This window comes from Arvicola amphibius, chromosome 15 (assembly GCF_903992535.2).
Source record: "Arvicola amphibius chromosome 15, mArvAmp1.2, whole genome shotgun sequence".
In the NCBI taxonomy this organism is placed as follows: Eukaryota; Metazoa; Chordata; class Mammalia; order Rodentia; family Cricetidae; genus Arvicola; species Arvicola amphibius.
In genome coordinates, this window is record NC_052061.1 from 32,878,382 (window position 1) to 32,892,390 (window position 14,009).

Genomic DNA, 14,009 nt, shown 5'->3' on the forward strand with positions numbered 1-14,009 from the left:
GCAAATCAAAACCATACACATACTTTGTTTTATTCCAAAAGCCTTTAATTGAATTTCTCAATGTTTTTCAAAAACAAAAAGATCCAAATTATAGGTAAAAAGGAACATGGAAAATTCAACTCAAGTGGTATCACGATCTTGGGGTCATGCTTCAGGCATGGCAGGACCCAAGAAAGCACAATACCTGCCCTGGGCCCAACCTAACCCTGCTGGTTACCATAATGCGTAGACCAGTGTGTCCTGTCCCCTACCTCCCCCCAAACACTAGAGATGGAGGTCTGGGCAGGTAAACAGCAGACATGGTCCTGCCTTGGCCTAGACCTGCCGAACGGCCTTCAGTGTTACCCCGTCTCTGTTTAAACAGCTAAGGGAGGCTAGGGGTCGCAAGGCCATGTAACATTAGGCTGAGGCGACGGGCAGCTTTGCCCAGTGAGTTGTGTGGATCAGCCTGCAGGAACTGGAAGAGCTTCTGGCGCACCTGCGCCATGACAGAGCCCATGTGGTCTCGAGTGATGGGATCACTGTGGTCCAGGTGCATCACAGCCTCTTCCAAATAGCTGGGGATAGGGGAAAGAACAGGCTACAGCTGGATGCCAGCAGATAGGAGCGCCCCCTAGTGGCACTGAAGCCCACAGGGATACCGGAAAAGACAGCTTCTAAGCCTCATTTCCAAGGGGGTGGAGAACATGGGTAAAAAATTAGGGATGGGAGTCAGGTAAGAGTAGGTGTCTGCTTTGAACTGTTCTCTCTCTACCCTGTCTCCAGCTCATCTTCTGATCCCTGACTGCCCCACTCACCTGAGCTTGAGGTCACTTCTAGTTCCAAGGTCAGATGCCAGCTGCTGGATTAGGGAAAGGAGTACAGGCTGGGACAGTGGACAGGGCGGCTGCCCAAAAACCTGGGCTGGGTCCACAGTTTCACACACATACAGCACCAGGTTGAGATCAGCGGCTGTCAGTGCCTGGGAGTAGAACAAGGCAGCATGCTCATTTATACATAACATCAGGACAGGATGGAATGCTTGCTTCTCTGAGGTGTATGGCCTAAGGGCAGAAGACCAAAGTTGGATTCTAAAGGTTTCAGAAGTGAAGTTCAGAAACTGATAAGGCTGTAGAGTTACTTTAGAAAATCAGATTATGAAGTTTTCCTGAGAAAGGTGGGTTGACGTGGGAAGAAAGTGGTCTAGCATGAGGAAGCAATAGGAGCAAAGGCTTGGGAAGCCAAAAAGAATCAGTCTGCCAGACAGCCCAGAGCCAGCTGGGGAAGTGGGCATAGGTTACATGGACCTTGTCAGGAGACATCTTTGTGAAGGGATTATAACACTGTCATACCTGCTGGAAGGCCTGATTGAGGTGGCCCTGCTGCAGTAACTGCAAGATATGGGCTTGTTGGGCCTGGCAGTCAAGGTGGGCAGAAGGGACAGGCGTGCCGGCAGCTGAACGCATGGCCTGCATGATGCTGGAAGTGACGGTGGCCTGTTGTTCCTTAAGGGCCACACTTACTTCACCCTTAACAATACGCTGTACTTGTGCTAAAATTGACTCCTGCAAGCTGCAAAGGGAAGTGAGCCAGTGAGGTGGGTTGGAAGTCCATTTTGGCCCTTCCTAAACTACCACCTCACCCAGAGCCCTGCCCACACACCTGCCCACAGCCACATGCAGCTGGTGCTGCACCTCAGCCCGAACACTGCTGGACACAGTGGCTGCCATCTGCTCAGTGGCACTCTGCAGTGTGTTCACCAGGCCCCGAAGTTGGGCCAGCACAGGCTCCCTAGCTTCTTGTTCACGTGCCTTTCGGCTCTTCATGTGACTCTCTAGCTGCTGCAGATCTAAAGGGTGACAACAGGGATCAGCAAAGGGATGACAGCAGAGCACAACCGTTCTTACTACTTTGGGTTTTGTGACGCCACTCACATTCCTGTGTGCCCAGTCTAAAGCTGTCATTGATTTGCTGGAACATGGCCTGGCAACTCTTCTCAAAAGCTGGCAGTACCACGCTCTGGAAGGCTTCCCGGTAGGCAGCCTGCATTGGTCCCTGTAATGTGTCTGCAGCTGCTCGGGCAATGGCGTCTGTCAAGTTCTAAAATATAAGCAGGGGTCAAGTTGAAAACTTGAGTCCAGTTTGGCCTCACTTCCCATCTTGGACCCTGCATCACCTTGGACTTGAGCAGCTTAGAGATATTCTCTTTCATGCTGCCTTCCACTGCTGTAAGTTTGGTAGCCACGGAGTTGCTTAGCTGACCTGCCACAGGCTCCAGACTTCTGGAGACACCTAAGAAAAGATGGATGAAACCAAAGAAGTTAAAAGTTTCCTATACCCACACGGCTCACCCAAAAGAAATCTCATGAGAAACTCACACGGAGGAACCGTCTTCTTGATTTCATCCCTTATACTGCGCTCCAGCCGCCCAGCCACAGCTGAAGACAAGGCCTGGGACAGCTGCTGTGTCAGCTGCTCCTGCAGCTGCCCACCCCGTTGCTGCCCCTCAGCCAGGGCCCGCTCCAGCCGCCGCTCTGTGGTGGAGCTAAGGAACAGGCCTACAGCAGTACCTATACATTTCCTTAGACAGGAACGCTGCCATGCCCTACTGCCCTGCTGTGTCACTACCCCCAAGGATACGCTCTTGCTCATGCCGGGTCTCCAGGGCACGTTCTACGTGGTCAGTGACAGTGTTCTGCAGACCTTCAAGTTGGGCACAGAGACGCTGTAGCAGTTCTTCTTGGTTGTGCCAAAGCTCTGTCAGCTCTCTTTGTTGTTGCCAAATTAATGCTGTCCAGTCCTCAGGGGGCTCTGCCACCTGCCAGAAGCATTAACAACTTATAATGTCTGTCCTTCCTATTTCCACCCACCATAAAAAGGAATAACTTAAAGTCCCTCCCATCCTTGTGGGATGGGGTCCCAAGGGTAGAAAGGTGCTCCCTTATATACCTGGTGCTCTGTGAGCCGGGATCCCACAGCTGAATCCCTATGTAGGCAAGGAGCATTGAAGGTCACATCAGACAGCTTGGGGACCCTCCCTGACCCCAATCCCAGAAACCTCCTACCCATCATCCTTCTTGCTTTTCCTCTTGAGCTTGGGTGAAGTCCGAGGGGATCCTTTGGTCTTCCAATCTTTGGCGGGCAGCCGTGGAGTAGGAATTTTGCTGCCAAAACCCCCTGAGGCAGAAGCAAGGCTGGCAACCTCGTCGTCATGGTCACTGTGGAAGGGGAAGAGGGCTAAGTGCCTGCTCACAGGCTGGCCCTCCTGTAGGAGGGGAACACAGAGCAAATGGTGCCCACCTTTGCTCAGCACTGGTATCCTGGCTGTCATGTTGCTGCAGTAGGTGATAAGGTGGCCGGTGGAAGGCCAGGCTTTTGTGCTTCTCCTGGAGGCCATTCCTGGGGCTAAGGAGACACAAGCTCAGTAGAGGATAATCCCAATGCCCTTCCCATAAGCACACTTTGTCCCTCTAAGCATCTCACCTTTCTGCCAAGGTACTACAAGTCTCACGAGTAATGTCAGGTGCTGTAGGCCAGACTTGACTGTCAGGGGTTGCAACCTCCTGGGTCAAGGCTGCTTCCAGTAGGGACGGGGTATTATGCCGATCCCCATCCACAGAGCCTCCATCTAGGCCAAGTTGAGAGCCAAGCTCAGGGCCTTGCCTGGGCCGAGGAGACAGTAAGTGTAGGGCTGAAGCTGCAGATGCCATGCTGTCCGGCTCAATGAGGCCTTCAGGAACAGAGGAGCCAAAGCCACGGGACAGGGCCTCAGATGCGATTTCAGGGATGTCTTGGGACAGGGCAGTGGAAGCTGAGGAGATCACATCAGGGGAACGGGTGCGACTGGGAGAGGCCTGGGGTAGCCCCAGTGGCTCCACTTCCTGCAAATCCAAGGACAGTGCAGAGGCAGCAGTAGACATCTGAGAAGGGCCAAAGACGGAGGCTTAAGTACTGAGGAAGTGGCACAGAGACTGCTGTAGTGATGAGGCAGCAGAACAGGGAAGAGAGATGCAAGTAAAAAGCAGGGCCACAGTTCACAAGAGGGGGATGGGAGGCTGAGGAGATGCCCTCCAAGGAAGATAAAAAAGTCTTTATAACCTTTGGGGAAATACGAAGCCCTCGAGGCTAATCAGGGTCAGCAGAAAAGTACATTGGAATACAGCGCCCCAATATTCCCCATTGCTCTCCACCTGCTACCCAGTACTTTAACACTTTACAGATTTTCTCTCTCTCACACACACACCTGTCCAGGTCCCTTGGGAGGCAATTTGTCAGCTGGGCCTGGGAGCAGGCCAGGAAGGAGGCTTCGAGGGCTTGCCTGCAGGCTGCTGGTACTGTTTATTGTCAGACTGCCATCCAGCTGTAGCTTGGGACTCAAGGTCAGCTCCTCAGATGGCCTACTGGCAGGAAGGTGAGGCATTAGCTACTGTGATTCATCACATCTGGCACCAGATTCTGCTATCACCCAAACTCTGCCTTACCTGGGCAAGGAAGGGTCCATGGCTGAGGAGCTGCTCACAGCAGACACAGCTGTTAGGGAGCTGCTGCTGCTGCTGCTGCTGCTGCTACTGCTGCCACTGCTGCTGCTAGAGGACGCAGAGATCTGGGAAGATTCAGAGAATGAGCACTAAGGCTGCTAACGGAACATTACCAGATCTCTCTTCACTGAGGATGTACCTGCTGCAGGGAAGTGGTGGGCGTCATGAAAGCGTCGGGTGTCATCAACTTAGGCTTGGTCTCACTGCTCAGACTGAGGAAGTCTGCAGGTGCAGGCAGTTCCACGATGCGTCGGAGGTCAGGCTGAGACCCGTGGGCAGCTGAAGCTAGCCCCTCAGAGCCTAGTTCAGGTCGAGACTCTCCAAAAGCTGCTGTGAAAGCTACTTGAGTCAGATCTGAGAACCATGTCAGTGTAACCTGCTTCCTTCCCTTCTCTTCCCTAACTCACTGAAGTCCTCGTGAGCCGTGTGGGTAGGGAGCGGGGCCACCACATCAGGGTTCAGCTGTGGCTGGAAGCGGATCTGCACATCTTGTAGTGCTCTAGAGAGGGGAGAACAGAATATCCAGATGACCCAGGCGGGGGTGGGGGGAGGACAGACAGGACACGGGCCTCCCTGACACTCACTTAGTGTGCACACAGAAGAGCTTGATGAGCACCCCAGCTGCAGACTCCACGGCACCAGCCCCATGGGAACTCTCTGAAAGGACAGTGTGGATCATTAAGTGGCCTGCTCTGTCCTGGACACTTCCCACACACCAACAGACAGCCCTGACCCTGGGGCACCTCACCAGCCCCCAGACTGTCATTCTCCTCCTCAGCAGGCAGCACCTCAGTGTGCCGCAGCCGGCAGCGACTCACAACCTGGATCCCGAAACTCAGCACAGGATGGGTGAGCAGGAACTCAGAGATGGAACTAAAGCAAGCACGGCCCTCGTCTTGGTTCTGCAGCAACTCCATCACATAGAGGACCTGTGTGAATGATACAACCCTAACTGAACTGAGGCTGTGAGGGCTGTGGGTCTGGCACATATCCCTGCCCGCCCCAGCAACACCAGCGCTTCCCAGTACCACCATAGCAGCCTACCTTTCGCTGTACATCACTAAGAATCAGATACTCTGCTGAGAGGTCCAAGCAAACTTTGAGGCTGGGAGGTACACTCACTGAGCTGAAGATATCTGGGGAGAAACTAGGAAGCCAAGAAGTAGACCAAGTAAGACTGAGAATTCAAAGCAGCCATACCCCTGGCTTATCCTCAACCCCCTAGCTCTAGTATACCGAATGGTTTGCAGGCAGGTCCAGGACACTGTGCACCACATCTTCAGCTCCCGATTCTGGTCAGCGCCAGTAATGAGGAATCTCCAGAACGGGACCCTGAAAAGCAATAAGGCATTGACTGGTTACCAGCAAGGAGCCCATGGACAAGCCCACCACCAACTTTGCGTACCCACTCACTCACTCAGGATCCTGTTTCTTATGGTTATCACAGAATAAGAGGCAAGAAAGGGGCCGCCCATCATGAGGCTTCCATTCATGCAGACACCTGTAAGCAGAAAGATGAGGGGCCTGAGTGAACAAACCATCCAACTTTCTAGACAGGAGGTAGAGAGTAGGGTCTTTAAGGTCTTGTCTTACCTTGGCTCATCCTGACCTTCAATGTAGATCTGCCAGAACTTGACAAAGCCATCATGGCTTGCAGTAGCCAGGACAGTTCCATCAGGAGAGAGGGCTCCTTCACTGAGACACTGTAAAGAACCCAGAGAGTTCCAGGACAGCCAGGGCTGCACAGAAAAACTGTCTCAAAAACAAACAACAGAAGCAACCCAAACAGTGATGCCTTTCCTCCTGAGCAGAGGTAGGAATGAGCCCTTCCTAAATGAGGCTGACAGTGAGCTGGGCTGCCCCACAGCAGACTCACACTTCTCTGGGACTGAATGAAGTGGGCAGGCACTACAGAGAAAACTGTCCTTCAGGGCACTCCTAGATTAGAAGTGAACTGTACAAGTGAGGGCCAATTTGGGTTCTGCATCCACACTGGCAACATATTGGTAAAGCCACTTGGGCAGCTATGAAAATGGGGAGCAGATGAACGGCACAGGAAGAGGGGAACAGGGAGGCAACCAGTTGTAGGCCTACCGTGCTATGGCCTTTTACCACAATGAAGCCCTGCTTGATTTGGCTGACATCCACAGGCCAGGTGTTGTGGCTGGAGCGAAGCATATCCAGGTCCCATACCTCAGCCTAGCGGTACAGAAGGTATTCAGTGCACAGGCACGATATGGCGGTTCTGCCCCTCCTTCACCACACCCAGCCCTCTCACCCGGTCTTCGTGCAGTAGGGCTACTGTTGGGCTACTCTCCTCACAGCAGTCCTCACTCTCCTCGGGGATAAAGGGACACCAGATGATCCTTCGAAAGTGGTTCAGTGGGGTGCCCTCTGGCTGGCGGATATGAACTAAAATCTCTTCTCTGAGTAGGGAGTTAAGGCTTAGATAGGTGGACGACGAAGCTTTAAGTATCCCTAGAGGCCCTAGCCCCAGGCCCATCTCCACTTCTTCAGTCCCCTGCCTGGGAATGGATACTGAATTTTACCCTTAACCAGAGCCAAGCGCCACACAAAAAGATTGCCAGCCTCATCCAGGCAGGCAAGCTGCGGAGAGTTGAGGTGTGCGAAGGCCAGATCAGCCACACTGCCTGTGAAACCTTTGAGCAGGGTCCGCTCTGAAGTGCTAACACTGATCACACGGACCATTGCAGAGCCGTTGTTGGCAGCTGGAATTAGAAAAGCAGAGACTCTGAGCAAGCACCCTGACCCAGGCAGCAGCCCAGGAGCCCTGCCCTTGCCCACGTGACTGCTATCATCACAGTAACAAGCCTGGTTTTCCTAACCATCTCCCCCAGCCAGCCCTGGGAGATATCGAGGAAGCCCTGACGAACATTCTACTGTACCACTACCACCCAAGTGGGTTCAGCAGCCTGACACTAGACCTGCATCTCTGGGGCTTCTAGCAAAATACTTCCTTTCTGCCCTGCCCCTTACTTACCCCTAATAGCATATGCCAAGAAGGAGTTAGACACTGCAATCAGGTTGCCATAGTAGTATTTCTGCTCCCAGTCATACTTGGCGACAGGCTGGATTTTCACCTGAGAACTCAGAGTAAGGAAGGTTGAAGAAGCTGAGACCTGGAGTAGGTACCAATTCTGAGGATAAGACAGGCCACAGGAATAAGCCTAGCACCCACTGATACTTCCCAGAACAGATTTCCACAGAGGACTGGGAGTCAACACTGGTTTTCTGAAAATAAGGCACACTTTATATCACAGCTGCTCTCATAGGAATTGGAAGCAAGCATGAGAGAGAAGAGAGGCGCTGAGTGTGCTCCCATACGTTACATGTGACGGGACGTTAGCCTGGTCTGTGGCTGTCAGAACTTGTCCTTTCTCCCATTCTCTCTGCTTATTACAAACCACCAGACTGCACTCCTAACGCTAGCCATCGTGGTCTATCCCTTTACCTGGACTCCCTTACGCCAGGCTTATTCCTGAGGATGAGTACCAAAGTCCAGTAATCAAAACCCCCTTTGGTTCACCTAATTAACATGCCCAATCAGAATACACCACCACATCATTGCCCATTCTAAAATTTACACCTGCAGGGGGCTGGAGAGATAGCTCAGCAGTCAAGTTAAGAGCACTGGTTCCAGAGGTCCTGAGTTTAATTCCCAGCAACCACATGGTGGCTCACAACCATCTGAATGAGATCTGGTGTCTTCTTCTAGTCTGTAGGCATACAGAACACTGTATACATATAAATAATTACACTTGCAGCCAGGCATTGGTGACCCATGCCTTTAATCTCAGCACTCAGGAGGCGGAGGCAGGCAGATCTCTATGAATTCGAGGCCAGCCTGGTCTACAACAGGACAGGCTTCAAAGCACACAGAGAAGAAATCCTGTCTCCAAAATAAATAAATAAATAAATAAATAAACCACACACACACACACACACACACACACACACACACACACACCCGCAAGGTCATTTACTGCCATTTTCTGCCCGAGTCAGAAATTAGTCACTTTAACTTTTCTTTCTACTTAATAAAGGATCTCATTGTGAAAACAAGCGTTTGGGTGTGTGCCTGATCCAGGGTCTAGGAAGGAGGCCCAGCTGTGGGGAGTCTACTTCACCATGTACCTCACAATCCTGGTACTCACCTTGTTGCTCCCCCGTGCCTTGCTGGAAATGCTAGAATCACTGCTGGCTACAATTTCCACCTCCTTGGCCAAAATCCCAATGCAAGTGGAGCTGTCATCTCCAGAGAGGCAACTGGAAGAGGTACATAAACCGAGTCTCTGTTCACCAAATAGTAGTAGAGGGTTCTAAGGACTGATAGACATGATGGAGATGTCTAGTCTCAGATTCCCAGTTCTGTGTGGTCCAGTGCTCCCATACACAGTTCTCCTCGCGTACCTACCTCCTGACAAATGAGGTTAATTCCATTCCACAGTCTTTAGTTTGTCCTCATCTCTTAGTATAAATTCAACATGGTACAGTGCTTAGCCCCAGACAGTATAAAAGAGAGGAAGGAGAGGCTGCTGGTCCCCTTGACCCTAATCTTATCCCTTCAGCTATGCAAAAAACCCCAAAGATATCATTACCACCATTAGTATTTCTCAGGTACTTACATGACTTGCTTTTCCTGCAGGTTAATAGGTGGCATGGTCCGTATACCAGGTTTGCTTGTTGAGTTACCATCACCGGAGCTGAGTGGGTCTGGAACCAGGAGCCCATTGAGATCTCCATTGTAGGCACTGGATGGCCTTTGGCTCTCTGCATTGGAGCCTGGGGGGAGGGGGGGGAGGACACTGTGACAAGGTTCTTTACCTGCCGTGAGCTTCTCCTACAGCTCTAGACCACAAAGTAGTCGTGAACACTTATTATATCCATAGGGAGGAGGGTCTGTTGTTCATTTTTATTCTACAAGTATGGGTGTAGAGCAGGACCATGAAACTTCTACCTGTGGGAGGGGTACAAACCAGTAAAGACCTTCTGATAGGGCCAGAAGCACAGTTTAGTGGTAGCATGTTTGCCTGCTTGTTTACTGTATGTGAGACCCTTGATTTATAAATAAATAAATAAGGTCAATTAATACTTGGGCTAACAAACAAACTTGACTTGAAGGAGGGTATAAGAACAATCAGGACATTACAACAATTGTGTTTACAGCACACAAACATGGGAAATATTAGGTGCTGTGGCTATAATCTCAGCACTTTCGAGATTAAAGCAGAAAGATTGTGAATTCAGGGTCATACTAGGCTATATATGAAGTTCAGGCCAGCTTAGACTACATAATAAAATCCTATCTCAAAACAAAACAAAAGGAAGTAGGAGAGATGGCTCTGTGTTGTTTCTCTTGCAGAGGAGCCAGGTTCCATTCTTAGCACCCACATGATGGTTCACATCCATCTGTAACTCCAGTTCCAAGGGATGTGATACCCTCCTCTGATCTCCTTAGGCCCCAAGCCCACATGTAGCACACATACATACACAGGTTAAACAATTTTTTTTAAAGTGTGAATCAAAACAAAAACAAACAAATAATCCAGAAACAAAACATGGGAAGGAAAGAAGAAAAACAGGGATGCTAATGCCTCTGATATAAGGATGGATTGCTTAGTCTCTCCCTCTGTGCAATGAGAGCCACAAAAATTCATTGCTCTCTCCCTTTTGAGAGACAGGGCCTTCCTGTGGAGTTCAGACAGCTGGCCTTGAAGTTGGGATCTTCTTGCTTCTGCCTCCTAAGTGTGGGAATTACAAGTACATGCTAGCACACTTGGTTCTAGAAGAGTTTTAAATTGTACATAGTCAGCTGGAGCCAGTGGCCTGACTGTTCCTGAATCAGGAATGACAGTATTTAGGATGTTTGCAATGGCTGGTCCCACTCCTCCTTATGGCTGGGATTGAAAACTGGGGAACCCATACATGCTAAGTGGGTTTTTGGTTCTTTTTGGGCAAGGATAGTGCTGGGGATGGAACTCAGGACACTGCACATGCTAGACAATCGCTCTACCACTGAGCTATGTCTCCAACAATTTATTTTTTTTTTACTGAGATTTGGTCTCAACATGTAGCCTGAGGTGGCTGCTTTCAACTGACAATTCTCCTGCCTTTGCCTCCCAAAAGCTGGGACTATAGGTGAATGCTACCATGCCTGATTTTTGGTTAAGTTTCAAAGACTCATTAATTCAGACACCACTTTCTGAACTCCAAGCTAATAAGGTGCTTCAAGAAAAGACCAAATTTTCAGTCATGAAATAGTCTAAGGGCTGATAAATCTTAGGTCTGTCAATGAAAAGAGACAAGCAAAAAGTGCTTGGGGGGGAAAAAAAAGAATAAGCTGAGCATGGTGGCCCATGCCTTTAATCCCAGCGTTCTGGAGGCAGAGAGAGCTGGATCTCTGTGAGGTTAAGGTCAGCCTGGTCTACAGAGTGAGTTCCAGAACAGCCATGGATACACAGAGAAACCATGTCTTGAAAAACAAAACAAAACAACAAATCAAGTACCAGTCACTAAACAACAGAGTTCCAAGGAAAGACCCCTCTCTTATCTTTTCCTACAACTAGAACCACTCTAGCAGCTCAGGGATAGGCTGGCTACTCTCCCTACCAAGCAACCTACCATAAGGATAAACAATGGGCCTAGTCTTTACAGTTAACTATGCTAGGCTCTACCAAATCTCTATGGAGTATAGCCTGCTCAGCTGAGGGTGGGCATCAGAGGCACAATGCACCTCACGAGTAAAGGGAGCACGCACTACAGGCACAAGGCAAAGACCCAGTGGTCTCAGGCAGCGAATGGATTATCTGTATCAGTTAACCCCACTGGAGAGCATATCAGTGCCGGCTTTAGCAGTCTGAGTCCTCCCAGCAAGTATAACAAGGTGTGAGAGAAGAATCAGTTCTCAATTGTGGCCTACATGTACAGCACTATCACCCGACAACCACATGACTTTCAAACATCGAGGTTTCATACACACTATTTCCTTTAGGTAATATGTGCTTTATATGTAAGTACCTAGAATAGTTTTCCTGGCATTCAATTTCTTGTCTAGAGTATTTGATCTAGCCTGAATAGTTTCCTCTCAGACCTGCCCTGTCTCTCTCTCACACACACCCACACTACTACCACAGTACCCAAACAACCATCTTTTACAGTAACAACAGTATACCACAACTTAGTAGGCTTTCTGCCCTGGAACTCTTAGCTGGTAAGAGTAGCACCAAAAGGGATACTAGGAGCCCAAGTAAAACTCAGATGAATTGGGAACATATGGGTTTGCAGATGTGTGGAACCTAATCTAATCAGAGCCACAGTGTCTGTGATTTGCCTTCAATCTATTAAGAACTTGGATTTGGGGTTGCCCACCTTTTTTCAGAAAATCAGTTTCAGAATAACATCAGGCCTGGAGTCTACAATGGGGGGAGGAAGGCAAGTTATGAAGAGGAAAAGAGGCTCTTCTAAATATCGCTTAACTCTAGGCCCAGAACTCGCTAAACATACACTGCACCAGGCCTCTGAACCATGACGAGTAGGGCACAGGGCCAGTCCTCAAACACTGGAGTTTGGAGGCAAGGAAGATAGAAGGATTGGGTAGATTCTGAGGACCCTTACCTTTGGCCAAAATACTTAAAGACAAGGCAGAATGGTCTTGCACGGGATGGGGAGGGGTAAAGATAACACCCAGGGGTCTGCGCCATTCTCTGGATATGCCCAGGGATCATCCATGACTCCAATATCCGTCCTCCGCAACCAAATGGGAGGATCCAGAGCCTGTCTAAAAGGGCATGCGGCACCCGAGGACGTTTCAGATCTACGCCAGAGGTCGGCCTCTTTGCCAAGAGTCCACCCATTCCATCCCGGCTCACCTCCGGAGGGCCGGTCCAGCTTGAGGATGTCCCGCAGATGCTGCGTGGCGTCCTCGATGTCGATGCTCGCGCAGGTCGCCATGGGCCCAGCCACGAAAGTCCGGCTCGCAAGAGGTTAGTTTCTCTACCTCCGTGCACTGTCCAAATTCGCTCAGCCACGACACCGCCAGACAGCAGAGGACCAAGCACTACACAATATCTACCCGCAGTTCCCAAACCGCCACCGGGGTTGCGTCTCTGAGCCCCGCCAACCCCACCAACCGCCTCCACTTCCGGTCCTACTGACCTTTTCTTCCCGGATCCTACAAGGACCGCAGAAGAAAGGTTCCGCGGTGTGGGCGACCAATTGGCTCCCATCTGAGTTTGCCTTTCTTAGCTGCTTGCTTCAGGCTAGCCCAGCAGTGGAGAAATTTACCAAGACTGAGAAAGAGCAAATGCGCTCATAGAGCACTGGGTTGTTTAAAGCCCTGCTGTCTCTGGAGATCCAACCCAGGCCCTGGCACGTTCTGATGAACTCAGAACCAACTCTAACATCCAGGTACTGACTTTTCAGACCTTGAAAAAAGTGAATTGGTAGAAATCTGTTCCTCCTTAGGAGTAAACAAGACCTAGACACTTGCCAGGTCATTAGGCCCAGGAAGATGGTTATTACCACACAACAACAACAACAAAAAAGACAAAACCCTACTGTCACCCCCCTTACCCCACGTGGCAACTTCAAGTTAGAAATAAAGAAACCATAGTTTACAAACACCTCTTTATTGCAGACATTTCAGGCACAGGTACATGGAAGCTGTATTGCAGATTTTATACAGGGTGGATTAAGAGGCAGCCGGTATCTACCTCTCCCCCACCCCTACTTCCCCCAATACACAGCAGCTTAGAGATCAGTCCCACTGATACCTCCTATGTGCTGTCCAGGACTATGCTGGTGTAACCAGGCAACCTGTGGAGTATGAGGAAATTTACTCCACACCCCCAAGTGCAGGATGTGGGAGTGGGGGAAGAAGGTGAAGTTTTCAGGTGTGCCCAACCAATCCTAGGCTTGGTTCTAGCCAGCAGTTGCTATCTTGATACCAGCTTTATATTATCCAGAGGTATCCAGGATGAAAAGCTAGTTTTGTACTGGGCAAGACCTGTGCCCAAAGGAGCAGGGCAGAAACTGCCCTGTTAGGACTCCCTGGGATTTGAAGAGCTCAGGTGTGTGGAAGGTATGGAGACGGTGTGTAAACGCCCTGCAGAATTACAGCATTACTTTTATACTGATTTCTCCCATAATGTGGAATTTATACTCCAATTCAGTGGGGCCTGGCTAATATCCCAAGCAGGCAGAACAGCATCTCTTGTTTTGCATGGGGAATGTGGGCACTCTGAATCTGACTGTTTTGGGGATAGAGCAGGTCCCCTTCCGCCTGGGACTTCACCCAGAGAGTCTAAACATGGAAAACCATATTCATCAAGGCCTTTCTAGCTGCTCAAGGAGAATCACCTACCCTGCTACTAGACCCGAACATACTCAGAGCAGAGGCCACAGGAGATGTCAGACAGAACCGACTGAAGAGCCGTCAGTACACAAGCTTCAGGTCAGACCTACTTCCAGCTC

The 14,009-nt window shown here is 50.2% G+C and overlaps 1 protein-coding gene across 7 annotated transcripts; it reads right to left on the bottom strand.

Annotated features, from left to right (window-relative positions):
• Positions 1-23: 23 nt before the first annotated feature.
• Positions 24-12,668, bottom strand: Edc4 (enhancer of mRNA decapping 4). 7 transcript variants are annotated; one of them, XM_038313121.1, is made up of 29 exons: positions 12,407-12,668; positions 9,164-9,320; positions 8,693-8,804; positions 7,519-7,618; positions 7,057-7,246; positions 6,796-6,943; positions 6,612-6,716; positions 6,111-6,220; positions 5,935-6,018; positions 5,754-5,849; positions 5,562-5,664; positions 5,266-5,446; positions 5,102-5,174; positions 4,925-5,016; positions 4,657-4,844; positions 4,461-4,582; positions 4,223-4,376; positions 3,463-3,899; positions 3,280-3,384; positions 3,045-3,197; positions 2,929-2,965; positions 2,620-2,797; positions 2,358-2,513; positions 2,156-2,271; positions 1,914-2,079; positions 1,642-1,828; positions 1,332-1,551; positions 798-961; positions 24-557 (listed from the first exon to the last, which is right to left on the bottom strand). In XM_038313121.1, the coding sequence occupies exons 1-29, from the start codon at positions 12,486-12,488 to the stop codon at positions 365-367; spliced, it is 4,209 nt and encodes a 1,402-aa protein (XP_038169049.1). In that variant the 5' UTR covers positions 12,489-12,668; the 3' UTR covers positions 24-364. The 7 variants fall into 7 exon arrangements, with proteins under 7 accessions (XP_038169049.1, XP_038169048.1, XP_038169047.1 ...); XM_038313120.1 differs by having other exon boundaries at positions 4,223-4,379; XM_038313119.1 differs by having other exon boundaries at positions 4,223-4,379; positions 4,657-4,847.
• Positions 12,669-14,009: the final 1,341 nt, after the last annotated feature.

Coding starts and splice junctions, on each gene's coding strand:
- Edc4 (XM_038313117.1), bottom strand. CDS start 12,488: ATGGCGACCTGCGCGAGCATCGACATCGAGGACGCCACGCAGCATCTG. Junction 5,850..5,934: donor CATAAGAAACAGGATCCTGA/GTGAGTGAGTGG, acceptor ATTGCTTTTCAG/GGTCCCGTTCTGGAGATTCC. Junction 4,380..4,460: donor ATGGACCCTTCCTTGCCCAG/GTAAGGCAGAGT, acceptor CCTTCCTGCCAG/TAGGCCATCTGAGGAGCTGA.